This window comes from Callithrix jacchus, chromosome 12 (genome assembly GCF_049354715.1).
Source record: "Callithrix jacchus isolate 240 chromosome 12, calJac240_pri, whole genome shotgun sequence".
In the NCBI taxonomy this organism is placed as follows: domain Eukaryota; kingdom Metazoa; phylum Chordata; class Mammalia; order Primates; family Cebidae; genus Callithrix; species Callithrix jacchus.
The window spans coordinates 3449122-3463784 of NC_133513.1; the positions used below are offsets into that span (position 1 = coordinate 3449122).

Genomic DNA, 14663 nt, shown 5'->3' on the forward strand with positions numbered 1-14663 from the left:
CTCTCACCCCGTGTCTCCTCAGCTCTCACCCCGGGGTCTCTCCTCAGCTCTCACCCCGTGTCTCCTCAGCTCTCACCCCGGGGTCTCTCCTCAGCTCTCACCCCGTGTCTCCTCAGCTCTCACCCCGGGGTCTCTCCTCAGCTCTCACCCCGGGGTCTCTCCTCAGCTCTCACCCCGTGTCTCCTCAGCTCTCACCCCGGGGTCTCTCCTCAGCTCTCACCCCGTGTCTCCTCAGCTCTCACCCCGGGGTCTCTCCTCAGCTCTCACCCCGTGTCTCCTCAGCTCTCACCCCGTGTCTCCTCAGCTCTCACCCCGTGTCTCCTCAGCTCTCACCCCGTGTCTCCTCAGCTCTCACCCCGTGTCTCCTCAGCTCTCACCCCGGGGTCTCTCCTCAGCTCTCACCCCGTGTCTCCTCAGCTCTCACCCCGTGTCTCCTCAGCTCTCACCCCGTGTCTCCTCAGCTCTCACCCCGTGTCTCCTCAGCTCTCACCCCGTGTCTCCTCAGCTCTCACCCCGGGGTCTCTCCTCAGCTCTCACCCCGGGGTCTCTCCTCAGCTCTCACCCCGTGTCTCCTCAGCTCTCACCCCGGGGTCTCTCCTCAGCTCTCACCCCGTGTCTCCTCAGCTCTCACCCCGGGGTCTCTCCTCAGCTCTCACCCCGTGTCTCCTCAGCTCTCACCCCGTGTCTCCTCAGCTCTCACCCCGTGTCTCCTCAGCTCTCACCCCGGGGTCTCTCCTCAGCTCTCACCCCGGGGTCTCTCCTCAGCTCTCACCCCGTGTCTCCTCAGCTCTCACCCCGGGGTCTCTCCTCAGCTCTCACCCCGTGTCTCCTCAGCTCTCACCCCGTGTCTCCTCAGCTCTCACCCCGGGGTCTCTCCTCAGCTCTCACCCCGGGGTCTCTCCTCAGCTCTCACCCCGTGTCTCCTCAGCTCTCACCCCGGGGTCTCTCCTCAGCTCTCACCCCGGGGTCTCTCCTCAGCTCTCACCCCGTGTCTCCTCAGCTCTCACCCCGTGTCTCCTCAGCTCTCACCCCGGGGTCTCTCCTCAGCTCTCACCCCGGGGTCTCTCCTCAGCTCTCACCCCGGGGTCTCTCCTCAGCTCTCACCCCGTGTCTCCTCAGCTCTCACCCCGGGGTCTCTCCTCAGCTCTCACCCCGTGTCTCCTCAGCTCTCACCCCGTGTCTCCTCAGCTCTCACCCCGTGTCTCCTCAGCTCTCACCCCGGGGTCTCTCCTCAGCTCTCACCCCGTGTCTCCTCAGCTCTCACCCCGTGTCTCCTCAGCTCTCACCCCGGGGTCTCTCCTCAGCTCTCACCCCGTGTCTCCTCAGCTCTCACCCCGGGGTCTCTCCTCAGCTCTCACCCCGGGGTCTCTCCTCAGCTCTCACCCCGGGGTCTCTCCTCAGCTCTCACCCCGTGTCTCCTCAGCTCTCACCCCGGGGTCTCTCCTCAGCTCTCACCCCGGGGTCTCTCCTCAGCTCTCACCCCGGGGTCTCCTCAGCTCTCACCCCGGGGTCTCTCCTCAGCTCTCACCCCGTGTCTCCTCAGCTCTCACCCCGGGGTCTCTCCTCAGCTCTCACCCCGGGGTCTCTCCTCAGCTCTCACCCCGGGGTCTCTCCTCAGCTCTCACCCCGGGGTCTCTCCTCAGCTCTCACCCCGGGGTCTCTCCTCAGCTCTCACCCCGGGGTCTCTCCTCAGCTCTCACCCCGGGGTCTCTCCTCAGCTCTCACCCCGTGTCTCCTCAGCTCTCACCCCGGGGTCTCTCCTCAGCTCTCACCCCGGGGTCTCTCCTCAGCTCTCACCCCGGGGTCTCTCCTCAGCTCTCACCCCGTGTCTCCTCAGCTCTCACCCCGGGGTCTCTCCTCAGCTCTCACCCCGGGGTCTCTCCTCAGCTCTCACCCCGGGGTCTCTCCTCAGCTCTCACCCCGGGGTCTCTCCTCAGCTCTCACCCCGGGGTCTCTCCTCAGCCCTCACCCCAGGGGTCCCTCAGACATTGCCCCAGGATCCCCTCCTCTCACCCATGCCCCCTCCCCTTATCCCTCATGCTGAGGTCCCTTCATCCCTCTCCCCGGGACCGTCGCCCCTCTCCCTGGGGTCCTCTTCCCTCACCCCTTGCCCCTTATCCCTTTCCAGGAGCAGCCGTGGTCTGAACGTGGGTCTCCTGTCCCTGCTTCCCCGTGTTATTCTCTGTCAGTTTCTGTGTCCCTGTGTCTGTTCTCTCTGTTCCTTTCTGTGTGTTTTTCCGTGGACTTGGCCTCGGCCCTGGCTGTGTCCCGTGATCCTGGTCATGACACCTGGTCCTATCACACCTGGTCCTAACCGTGCCCCCCTAGCTGTCATTGGTCGCCCGGCCCTGACCCCGATCACCTTCCTGACCCCGATCGTGCCTCCGACCCTGACTGTGTCTCTGACCCTGATCGTACCCCCGACGCTGGCCGTGTCTGCCACCCCTGATCGCGCCTCTGGGCCCCGGCTGTACCCATCCCCCAGGAACAACAACCTGACCTTCTTGCGGCCGTACTACCAGACGGAGGAGGGCGAGGAGAACCCGTTCATCTGCTCCTCTCGCCGGGACAATGGCATGCAGAAGTGCTCGCACATCCCCAGCCGCCGAGAGCTGCGCGTGCCCTGCACACTGGGCTGGGAGGCCTATGCGCAGCCCCAGGCCGAGGGGGTGGGCGCCGCAGCCAACGCCTGCATCAACTGGAACCAGTACTACAACGTGTGCCGCTCGGGCGCCTCCAACCCCCACAACGGTGCCATCAACTTCGACAACATCGGCTACGCCTGGATCGCCATCTTCCAGGTGGGCGCCCTGAGGTTGGGCCAGGGGCCCGGCTGCACAGTGCGGGAGTGGGCGAGGGACGGGCCCCCCAGCCCAGACCCCAGGGGCATGGGGAAGAGGAGGAGGGGTCGTGCGGGCCCACGTCCAGCCACCACCCCCACAGGTGATCACGCTGGAAGGCTGGGTGGACATCATGTACTACGTCATGGACGCCCACTCGTTCTACAACTTCATCTACTTCATCCTGCTCATCATCGTGAGTGTGGGTGGCCGCGGCCACCAGGATGGGCCCTGGCGGTAGCTGGCTGGGGGTGCGGTGGGCTACCCGCGTGGTCAGAGGGACTTCTGGCCAGCCTCCAGCTGAAGGAGCACAGGGGAGGGAGGCAGAGCTTGCGGGGATGGGGACGTGCAGCTGGGGATGCCTGGAAGCCATGCCATCACCTACACAGGGTCCAGGCCTGTGGGTGCCAGCTAAGGGCTAAAGAGCCAGGAACACCTCTGGGGGGTCCATGCCCTCCCAGCACAGCTTTCCCCGGTGTGTTCGGCCCCAGGCATGCTCCTCACCTGGTCCTCTCACAGGCCCCAGGTGACCTAGCAGAGTCAGTTGAATCAGCGGACATCTGTAGGGTCCTGGGTGTGCCTGGAGCCACCCTGCCAGGACCCGGCAGGTCACACAAGCAGACACACGTCCCTGCCTTATTCACAGACAGCAAGTGAGGCGAACACGCAGAGGAGACTTGCTGACCTGCGCTGAGGAGGAAACACATCCGGGGTGCTGGGGAGGGGAGGGTGGCCCCGTCAAGGAGGTCACCTGCAGGTGAAGGAGGGGCCGAGTCACATGCACGAGCAGGAAAGAGGGTGCCCAGTCTTGTCCAAACAGGCACAAAGCACCTACTGTGCGATGCCTGTTTTAGATGTGGGGGCTCAGCACTGCACACCACAGTGACCTGCCCACAGCGGGGCACTCTGCCCACTGTGCCCATGGCATGGCCCCTACTCACACAGGCGGCGCACAGTGGGGCTCCGCGCGAATCGGGGACCTGCTCACTCACTGCCACCCACCCGCCCTCTGCCATCGCAGGTCGGCTCCTTCTTCATGATCAACCTGTGCCTGGTGGTGATAGCCACACAGTTCTCGGAGACAAAGCAGCGGGAGAGCCAGCTGATGCGGGAGCAGCGGGCGCGCCACCTGTCCAACGACAGCACGCTGGCCAGCTTCTCCGAGCCCGGCAGCTGCTACGAAGAGCTGCTGAAGTACGTGGGCCACGTCTTCCGCAAGCTGAAGCGGCGAAGCTTGCGCCTCTACGCCCGCTGGCAGAGCCGCTGGCGCAAGAAGGTGGACCCTGGCTCAGTGCAAGGCCAGGGCCCCGGGCGCCGCCAGCGCCGGGCAGGCAGGCCCACAGCCTCGGTGCACCACCTGGTCTACCACCACCATCACCACCACCACCACCACTATCACTTCAGCCACGGCAGCCCCCGCCGGCCTGGCCCTGAGCCGGGCGTCTGCGACACCAGGCTGGTGCGGGCTGGTGCCCCCCACTCGCCACCCTCCACGGGCCGCAGACCACCCGACGCAGAGTCTGTACACAGCATCTACCATGCCGACTGCCACATAGAGGGGCCGCAGGAGAGGGCCCAGGTGGCACATGCCGCAGCCACCGCCGCTGCCAGTCTCAAGCTGGCCACGGGGCTGGCCGCCATGAACTACCCCACCATCCTGCCCTCAGGGCCGGGCAGCGGCAAAAGCAGCACCAGCCCCGGACCCAAGGGGAAGTGGGCCAGTGGGCCACCAGGCACCGGGGGACACAGCCCCTTGAGGTTGGATAGCCCCGACCCCTACGAGAAGATCCAGCATGTGGTTGGGGAGCATGGTGAGGACCCCAGCCCCACCCCACGGATAAGGCGGTGGGACCCAGGCAGGGCGGGCAGGGTCTCCAGTATGTCATTCTTGCACCCACCGTGGGCACTCTCATGAGTCCAACTTGGAGTTTTGTGGAGCAGATCAGCCATGCCTCTGGAACCCCTAAGAAGGGAAAAGAGGGAGGTCCTGCCCCCATCAGTGCCACAGCAAGGCCTGGTGGCTCACAGCCCCCAGCAGGAGTGGTGGTCATGGAGGCGGGATTCTGAATCTGACTTGTCAGACCCTCCTGGGCCAGTACCCCATTGTCTTTGCCTGGCCCCGAGAGGTATTGTATGCTCATGTCCACAGCCTGCATGCTTGTCTGCAGGACTTGCAGAGCCCTTCGTGGCCATTGAGGCTGGCCCCTTTCTAGGTGGAGACACTGAGCAGGGGAGTGCAGGGGGCACCATCAGAGAATCAGAATGTTCAGGAAGAGACAGGTTGGCGTGGGGTTCTCCTACCCAGGGCCTTGGCTTCAGCCCACCATGGACAGACAGGTGAATTGGAGACTCCAGGACCCACAGATGGTGGGGTTCCACGCAGGCCTGGCTGTCCTCCTAGGTTCTGTGCACAGAGGTATAGATGTGGGCAAGCACGGGGCAGACATGAGCAAGGCTGCCGGGACGCTGTGTGCCCTCATGCCCTGGTACTCAGGGTGTGCAGATGAGCGTGTCGGGCACATGCTTCTAACCCTTGAATTGCAGGAGTCCAGCCACTGTGTCATAAGGGGCACACGGGTTCCAAAGACAGCGTGAAAATGTCACAGGACGTCTCAGTCATTTTTCTGTCTGTTTCGTGTGGAGGTCGCATCGGGTTACGCAGAATTCCGTAGCTAACCTCGCCTGTGTGCTGTTGCTGCTGGGACGTGGGTGGTGGTATATTTCTGTGGATGGCACAGCCCAAGGCAGGCAAACATCTCTGCACCTGAGTGTCCCTCCCTAGTATGGGAGCAGCAATGCAGCTGTGGGGTAGGGAGTGTGCGCCCAGGTGTGTGTATGTGTGTGTGTGTGTGTGACTGTGCCCAAGTCCGTGGCTGCATGTGTCTGGCTGCTGTAACCATGAGCCACGGGGCTTTGAACAGTGGAAAACCACTTTCTCAGCTCTGGAGGCCAGTGGTCCAGTGTCGCAGGGTCAGCTCCTCTGGAGGGTCTAGGGTAGGACTTTCCCCACCTCTCCTAAATTCTGGCAGTTTCGCCACTCCCCGGCTTGTAGACACGTCCCTGTGTCTTCTGTCTTCATGTGGCTGTCTCTTTGTTTCCTTGTTTTTAGTGGAATAGTCACGGTTTGGGGCCCTCCCTCCAGCACAGCTTCCTTCCCCACGTTAACTCATTATACCTGCGGAGATCCTACTTTTAGGTGAAGTCCACTCGCAGGTTCTGGAGATTGGACCCTGGATGGGTCTTTTCCGGGGGGACATGTTCACCCCACCGCTTGTGTGAGTGTGGGTTCCAGGCCATGGTAGCAGCACAGCTGAGTGGGCCTGCCCCTGTCTGTGCCCTCTCCCACAGGACTGGGCCAGGCCCCTGGCCACCTGTCGGGCCTGAACGTGCCCTGCCCCCTGCCCAGCCCCCCAGCAGGCACGCTGACCTGTGAGCTGAAGAGCTGCCCGTACTGTACCCGTGCCCTGGAGGACCCGGAGGGTGAGCTCAGCGGTTCGGAGAGTGGAGACTCAGATGGCCATGGCATCTACGAATTCACGCAGGACATGCGGCATGGCGACCGCCGGGACCCCATGCAACAGCCCCCTGCAACGGGCACACCAGGCCCAGGCAGCCCCCGGCAGCGGGCACAGCAGAGGGCAGCCCCAGGCGAGCCGGGCAGGCTGGGCCTCCTCTGGGCCACCTTCAGCAGCAAGCTGCGCCGAATCGTGGACAGCAAGTACTTCAGCCGCGGGATCATGATGGCCATCCTCGTCAACACACTGAGCATGGGCGTGGAGTACCACGAGCAGGTGCGGGCCGGTGGGCATGGCGTGGGCTCCTGCTCGTGCTTGTGGGGCCTGGGGAGTCTCAGGAGGCTTCCAGCAGCCTGAATGCCTGACCTGACGGTAGGACAGTCAGGCAGGGCCCGGGGAGGCCTGGGACGGTGAGGTAGGAGACCAGGCGTGCCGTGCCTCTGCTGGGGGGGACATCCCTGGTCCTGGCTTCCTCTCTAGACAGCAGCTGATTAGGCTGCTTATGAGTTGCCGTGGCAGTCCCCTAACCCCTTGGAGCCCTGATGCAGCCAAAGCTGCCCCCAGATCAGTGCTGAGGAGAGGTGGGAGCCGTGGGGAGCCCTGACCACGCCACCGCCCCTTGCCCCCAGATCAGTGCTGAGGAGGGGTGGGAGCCGTGGAGGGCCCTGACCGTGCTACCACCCCTTGCCCCCAGATCAGTGCTGAGGAGGGGTGGGAGCTGGGGGGGGGCCCTGACCACTCCACCGCCCTTGCCCCCAGATCAGTGCTGAGGAGGGGTGGGAGCCATGGGGGGCCCTGACCACGCCACCGCCCCTTGCCCACAATCAGTGCTGAGGAGGGGTGGGAGCCATGGGGGGCCCTGACCACGCCACCGCCCCTTGCAGCCTGAGGAGCTGACAAACGCCCTGGAGATCAGCAACATTGTGTTCACCAGCATGTTCGCCCTGGAGATGCTGCTGAAGCTGCTGGCCTGCGGCCCTCTGGGCTACATCCGGAGCCCATACAACATCTTCGATGGCATCATCGTGGTCATCAGGTGGGTCCCCACCCCTCCCCAGGCCACAGGGGCGTGGGGAGCTCCACTCAGAGCAAAACCCTGAGCACAGGAGGAAGCGCTGGCAGCGGCAGAGTACTGGACACCTGGGAATCAGGTGCTTGCTGACCCCGCTGCCCAAGGGACCGTCCTGGGAACCGTCCCCTCCCAGACCCTGTGCTTCCCCGAAAGCACCTATTACATCAGCTGTATCTCAGACAGATGTTTCTAGAAACTAGTGGAGCTATTCCCTGTAGGAACAGAGCTCACGTGCAGTGGCCTCAGGGCTGAGCTGTTAGGGGCTCAGGCCCCGTGGGAAAGACCAGCTTAAAAGGCTGCATCATGTTAGCTGCTGGGGGAGCATTTTTGCTACAAAATTAAACCAGAAAGGGCAGGCAGAATTTGAGGGGAAATGCCCCCCCCCACCGTCTTCCCCTGGGAGGAAGCTCATCCCTCAAGAGTAGAGGGGTGAGGGGCCTCACACCCCTGGGCAGAGAGCAGGTGAGCAGAGCAAATGGACCGGGTCTGGTTGTGGCAGGGCCAGGACAGAAGAGCACCCTTAGTGAAGGAGCGTCCCCGACCCAGCGAGAGCCTGCTCTGCTCTCCCAGGGAGGTCGGGGGCCGGATAGCCACCGGGGCCGTCAGCAGACACTTCTACAGCTGCCCATGCGCCTTGACGCAGCCAGACTTGCTCCCACCTGCGGGATGCAGCATGGGCCGCTGCGGCTCCCAGGCGGCTGATCCTGTTTCTGGCGGGAGGAGGGACTGGGGTCAGGGATCGCGGCCCCGCTGACCCTCACCCCGACCCGTCCGCAGCGTCTGGGAGATAGTGGGGCAGGCAGACGGCGGCTTGTCAGTGCTGCGAACCTTCCGGCTGCTGCGTGTGCTGAAGCTGGTGCGGTTCCTGCCAGCGCTGCGGCGCCAGCTTGTGGTGCTGGTGAAGACCATGGACAACGTAGCCACCTTCTGCACGCTGCTCATGCTCTTCATCTTCATCTTCAGGTGGGACCCCCACCCCTCGGCCCACCCAGCGTCTCACCCCAGGGCAGCTGGGAGGCAAAGGGCTGGGTCTACCCCCAAGGAAAAAGAACCCTCCCACCACCAGCCCCAGAGCATCCTCAGACACTCGGCCTCGGCTGCCTTCATTTGAGACGCACTGATCGGGCACCTGCTGTGTGCCACTCGCCAGAGGTACAGAGGCAGCCTGGGCTGTGCTCCCTTGGGACTCACAGATGGCAGGGTTCAGAGATGGGCCACCAGGTGGACACACTGGGCACTTCCTCACATAAGAGCAGAGTGCTGGGGGTGGGGGTGGGGGTGGGTACCGGGCTCCAGCTGGGGTGTTCTGAGTACCCGCTGGGTGCCAGTCTGGCCTGGAGCTCAAGGTCAGGGTTGGCTGCAGGGGAGGTAGCCAGGCAGGCTGGGCTCTCGAGGCCCAGAGGAGCTGAATGAGGCAGGTGTCCCAGGTCCCAGCTGCCACCCGAAGCCAGAGTGGCCTGTGTCTGTCCCACCTTTGGCCTTGGTCTTCTCACCTGTAGAAAGGACACAGTAGTATTGAGTCGTGGGGGTAGGAAGTCCCTTCTAAGCCTGGGAGCCCAGGTGCTCAGGGAGAGTGGGAGGCCAGGAGACCCAAGATGAGCAGAGCCGGCCCTGCCTCTTCCTCCTCCGCCCCCCTTTTGCTCCCCCCTCTCCCCGTCAACACACCCCTGCCTCCCCCCAGCATCCTGGGCATGCACCTCTTCGGCTGCAAGTTCAGCCTGCAGACAGACAGCGGAGACACGGTTCCTGACAGAAAGAACTTCGATTCCCTGCTGTGGGCCATCGTGACTGTGTTCCAGGTAGCGCCTGGGGTCCCCAGACAGTGCGGTGCTGAGTCTGATCCGCAGAGAGGTGGATGTTCCGGCCTGCTCGTGCAGAGCGTTACGGGGCTGGGCTGACCACCCGGGCTTCCCACTGTCCCCCAGATCCTGACCCAGGAGGACTGGAACGTGGTGCTGTACAACGGCATGGCCTCTACCTCCTCCTGGGCCGCCCTCTACTTCGTGGCCCTCATGACCTTCGGCAACTATGTCCTCTTCAACCTGCTGGTGGCCATCCTCGTAGAGGGCTTCCAGGCGGAGGTGAGGGGGTGGGGATGGGGGCTTCCATGAGAACGGTGTGGGGCTGCCAGGAGGAGGGTGAGGAAAAGGAAGAGGGTCTTCTAGGTAGAGGGGAGGGGTGTGGAGGGCCTTCCAGGAGTTGAGTAGAGAAGGGAAGCTGACTTCCTTCAGAAGAGGGGGGCCCCAGGAGGAGGGGGAGGCCAGGAGCCCAGTGGGGTGGGCAGGGGTCAGTCTGGAGAGGCAGATTGCTCCTCTAGCTGCCTGCCCCACCAGGCCAGCCCAGCCTTCCATACGGCGTGAAGGGTCCCCACTCTCAGGGCCCTCACGCCTGCCTTGTGCTTTGCGGGGTGCAGGGCGACGCCAACAGATCTGACAGTGACGAGGATAAGACGTCCGTCCACTTCGAGGAGGACTTCCACAAGTTCAGAGACCTGCAGGCCACAGGTGCGTGTGGTCAGTGCGTGGGCTGGGTTCTGGCCATGCAGGGCCCCCTGAGGGCAAGTCCTAGGTGGGTGGATTCCTGGACCGGGAGCCTGGCAGCTCTAGGGGTCCATTCCTCCCTCTGTCCTGCAGAGCTGAAGATGTGCTCCCTGGCGGTAACCCCCAACGGGCACCTGGAGGGCCGTGGCAGCCTGCCCCCTCCCCTCATCATGTGCACAGCGGCCACGCCCATGCCCACCCCCAAGAGCTTGCCCTACCTGGACGCCCCCAGCCTCCCAGCCTCTCGGCGTGGCAGCAGCAGTTCTGGTGGCCCCACGCTGGGAGACCAGAAGCCTCTGGTAGGGCCCATCTCCTGCCGCAGCCCTCAGGCCCCTTCGCATTCTGGCTCATTACGGCCTTCCCCAAAGACAAGTGAGGGTCCCGCCCCCTATACCTATAAAGTCCCAGCCCCATGCAGAGGCTAAGAAAGCCTTGTGGTTTCTAAAAACGGAAGCCGGGCTGCTGCTCTGCAAGGCCCGTATGAAGGAGCAGATGTGGCAGCTGCGGGTGCCCGAGTGCATGGCGCACAGCATGGGAAGACCCCAGCAAGCGGGCTGGGGGTGGTGGGCAGAAACGTGGCCGGGAAACAGAAGGCAGGTCGAACGGGGGGGTCCATAAATGCCCACGGTTGGTGTTAATAGTGATGCTTCAGGCCGGGTGCGGTGGCTCACACCTGTAATCTCAGCACTTTGGGAGGCCAAGGCGGGTGGATCACGAGGTCAGGAGATCGAGACCATCCTGGTCAACAGGGTGAAACCCCGTCTCTACTAAAAATATAAAAAATTAGCTGGGCATGGTGGCGCGTGCCTGTAATCCCAGCTACTCGGGAGGCTGAGGCAGGAGAATTGCCTGAACCCAGGAGGTGGAGGTTGCGGTGAGCCGAGATCGCACCATTGCACTCCAGCCTGGGTAACAAGCGAAACTCCGTCTCAAAAAAAAAAAGTGATGCTTCCAGGCCACTGACTCCCACCACCTCCCAGGCCAGCCTCCGAGGCTCTCCCTGTGCCCCCTGGGGCCCCAATGGAGCCTGGAGCAGCCGGCGCTCCAGCTGGAGCAGCCTGGGCCGTGCCCCCAGCCTCAAGCGCCGCAGCCAGTGTGGGGAACGTGAGTCCCTGCTGTCCGGCGAGGGCAAGGGCAGCACCGATGATGAAGCCGAGGACGGCAGGGGCACTCCTGGGCCCCGCACCTCCCCCCTGCGGCGTGCAGAGTCCCTGGACCCACGGCCCCTGCGGCCAGCTGCCCTCCCACCCACCAAGTGCCGCGACTGCAACGGGCAGATGGTAGCCCTGCCCAGTGAGTTCTTCCTGCGCATCGACGGCCACAGGGAGGAGGCGGCCGAGCTCGATGACGATTTGGAAGATGTGAGTGCGTGGCGCCGGGCCCACAGCCTCCGTACCTCCCCTGTCCCGGGGCCCACAGCTGCCTCGCCTCCCTCTGTCTGGAGCAGGTTCTCTGAGTGGAGTCTGAGGTGGGACTTGGGGCGTGTTATTCACTGGAGGGGACTCAGAAGGGGAGAGAAGCAGGCCAGGCCAGGGAGGAGTCCAGCAGCGGTCAGGGATTCAGCCACAGCTGATCCCAGAGTCCCCCCCACCCACTGCCATCTAGGGGCTGTGCATTAAATGATCCACATCTGGCCTGCACACTGGGCTGGGCTCTGCACTGTTTGGTTACCCACAGGCTCTGAGCTCCTGCCAAGGCAGGGGCACATATCCACTAGACTGTCAGGCTCCCTTGGGTTGAGGACTGCTCCCCAGAGCCACAGGCCCAAGAGCACCCGCTTAATGGCCCCGTGGGTCACTCTGCCATCCCCAGGGTAGAGAAGGAGGCTCCTTGGCATGGGCCCCAGAGACCAGAAAGCCAGAGGCCAAGGGCCAGTGGGTGAGGAGTGAGGATTGAGAAGGGCCCAGGAGAAGGGCTGCTCGGGCTGGGAAGGGTGGCCCAGCTAAACACAGAGGGCCCTGGGGTGGCTGGGCAGGCGGGCAAGGGGCTCTGAGGACCCGCCTCCTTGTCCCCAGAGCTGCTGCTTCCGCCTGCGTAAAGTGCTGGAGCCCTACAAGCCCCAGTGGTGCCGGAGCCGCGAGGCCTGGGCCCTCTATCTCTTCTCCCCGCAGAACCGGTGAGGTGGCCCGGGTCAGGGAGCTGTGTGGGTAGATCCACCCCATGGGACCCCTGCCTCCAGGTCCCCACTGGGCAGGGCTGGCACGTGCTGGACATCCCTGGGTGGGCACCCTTTCTCTGAGACCACAGGGACCAGGGCTGAAGCGGAGGCCTGGTCGGGGCCGTCCTGCAACCTCCATCCCCTCTGCTGTCCATGGTGCCCGGCCCCACCTCTCAACCGGTCCTGCCCACGCAGGTTCCGTGACTCCTGCCGGAAGATCATCACGCACAAGCTGTTCGATCATGTGGTTCTCATTTTCATCTTCCTCAACTGTGTCACCATCGCCCTGGAGAGGCCTGACATCGACCCCGGCAGCACTGTGAGTCAGCCGACCCCATCGTCCCAGGCTACCACGACCCCCAGGGCGGGGTGGAGTGGACACAGCTCCCCAGCGTCCTCTCCCGGCAGGAGCGGGTCTTCCTCAGCATCTCCAACTACATCTTCACGGCCATCTTCGTGGCAGAGATGATGGTGAAGGTACCTCGGGGCCTAGGAGTACCCCTCGTTCCCAGGTCCCCATTCTGCCCACAGCCCCACCCAGCTGCATGCCAGCTCTCCAGGCCCCTCCCCGAGCCTGAGCTTAGTGCCACTGGCCCTCCCCAGGTGGTGGCCCTGGGGCTGCTCTCGGGCGAGCATGCCTACCTGCAGAGCAGCTGGAACCTGCTGGACGGGCTGCTGGTACTGGTGTCCCTGGTCGACATTGTCGTGGCCATGGCCTCGGCCGGTGGTGCCAAGATCCTGGGCGTTTTGCGCGTGCTGCGTCTGCTGCGGACACTGCGGCCTCTGAGGTGTGGGCAGGGGCACCCGAGGGCTCCTGGGGCAGCTTGGAAGCACAGTCCCCTGATGCCGCTGCTCGTCACTGCTTCGGCAGTCCTGAGCTGCTCGCAGGCCACCCGGTCGGCCCCACTTTGGGGCCTTTGCATGAGCTGTACCGGGGCTGCCAGCTGGCGCCATAGATGACCCCAGTGCATCCCTGTGCCCTGGCCAGGGTCATCAGCCGGGCTCCAGGCCTCAAGCTGGTGGTGGAGACCCTGATCTCATCATTGAGGCCCATTGGGAACATCGTCCTCATCTGCTGCGCTTTCTTCATCATTTTCGGCATCCTGGGCGTGCAGGTGAGTGGCCTGCACGTGCCCGGGGGTCTGCCCCATCGCAGACAGGCTCTGTCACCCAGTGTGGCTTCCGGCAGCACAGCCGCGGGGCTTGAGGGACAGCTCAGGCCTCACTTGCGCCCCAGAGCCCCGGGAGGCCCTGAGTGGGGTAGCGCACAGGAGCCAGGCCCTCCGGGGTGACCGCCCCACCCCATCAGCTCTTCAAGGGGAAGTTCTACTACTGCGAGGGCGCGGACACGAGGAACATCTCCACCAAGGCCGAGTGCCGGGCCGCCCACTACCGCTGGGTGCGGCGCAAGTACAACTTCGACAACCTGGGCCAGGTGGGCCGGGCGGCAGGGGGGACCCCCTGGAGCCAGAGGGCCAGCGACCCCAGCTCCAGGCCTCGGCGGTGACCCTGGATCTGGCCCTCAGGCCCTGATGTCGCTGTTCGTGCTGTCGTCCAAGGACGGCTGGGTGAACATCATGTACGACGGGCTGGACGCCGTGGGTGTCGACCAGCAGGTGCGCACAGGCCAGCGGCAGCCTCCGGGGTCGAGCCGGCTCACCTCAGGGTCTCCTCCGAGTGGCTGTCTTGGCCTCTGGGGACTCGCGGGACCTCGGGAGCGGGGCCGTCCTGGGTAGGGCGCCTGGCGTGCGTGCGTGCGGGCGGGCACCCACTGCCTCTGTGCCGCAGCCCGTGCAGAACCACAACCCCTGGATGCTGCTCTACTTCATCTCCTTCCTGCTCATCGTCAGCTTCTTCGTGCTCAACATGTTCGTGGGTGTCGTGGTCGAGAACTTCCACAAGTGCCGGCAGCACCAGGAGGCGGAGGAGGCGCGGCGGCGCGAGGAGAAGCGGCTGCGGCGTCTGGAGAGGAGGCGCAGGAGTAAGGAGCTCCCGGTGGCGGGTCGGTACCTGTGTGCCCACCGGGCCCTCCAGCCCCGCACGCTCGTCATCCAGAGGGCACCAGAGCCCTGCCCGCTCCACCCTGGCCTCCCCGAATGGCTCTGCACGCCACCCGCCTTGCTGGGCCTGCTTGGGGGCCGGGCCGTGGAGGGCTGGCCAGAGAGGGCGACTGGGGGAGCCCAGCACGGCAGGAGAGGAAGAGACACCCCCAACCCCATCCCCAGTGCCCAAGGAGCAGGTTCACCCCCGATTCCTCACTCCACGAGGAGCCAGCACAGCCTCCGGGACACAGGCTGAGGGAGAGCAGAGAGGGCTCCTGCCCGAGCATCCCTGTGCCCTCAGCCCTCAGACTGTCTCCTTGTCTTTCCAGGCACTTTCCCCAGCCCAGGTACTGGCCCTGCCCCGCATGCCTCAGGCCCCGCTTCTGCAGCCGCTGCTCGGGGGAGGGCTGGCATCCCAGGCCCACTGAGGTCCTCTGAAGGGCGGGCACAGGTGGCCAGAGGTGCTGAGCGTGTGGCTCGGGGAGGGGCTGTGCTC

The 14663-nt window shown here is 64.5% G+C and overlaps 1 protein-coding gene across 5 annotated transcripts in view; it reads left to right on the forward strand.

The window, feature by feature from the left end:
* CACNA1H (calcium voltage-gated channel subunit alpha1 H) overlaps positions 1–14663 on the forward strand; it is a 77474-nt gene that overhangs the window by 54097 nt on the left and 8714 nt on the right. For 2 of the 5 annotated variants that reach the window (XM_054242396.2, XM_054242400.2), the window contains exons 7-25: positions 2486–2801; positions 2944–3036; positions 3862–4651; positions 6189–6631; positions 7240–7391; positions 8205–8390; positions 9109–9226; positions 9353–9508; positions 9841–9931; positions 10061–10266; positions 10948–11328; positions 11983–12083; positions 12321–12444; positions 12534–12602; positions 12729–12913; positions 13114–13240; positions 13435–13560; positions 13652–13741; positions 13914–14127. In XM_054242396.2, coding sequence (XP_054098371.2) covers positions 2486–2801; positions 2944–3036; positions 3862–4651; positions 6189–6631; positions 7240–7391; positions 8205–8390; positions 9109–9226; positions 9353–9508; positions 9841–9931; positions 10061–10266; positions 10948–11328; positions 11983–12083; positions 12321–12444; positions 12534–12602; positions 12729–12913; positions 13114–13240; positions 13435–13560; positions 13652–13741; positions 13914–14127 — 3968 coding nt within the window. Of the gene's footprint in view, positions 1–2485; positions 2802–2943; positions 3037–3861; positions 4652–6188; positions 6632–7239; positions 7392–8204; positions 8391–9108; positions 9227–9352; positions 9509–9840; positions 9932–10060; positions 10267–10947; positions 11329–11982; positions 12084–12320; positions 12445–12533; positions 12603–12728; positions 12914–13113; positions 13241–13434; positions 13561–13651; positions 13742–13913; positions 14128–14496; positions 14515–14663 lie in introns of all 5 variants that reach the window. The other 3 variants (XM_054242398.2, XM_078344220.1, XM_054242397.2) reach the window with 2 other exon arrangements.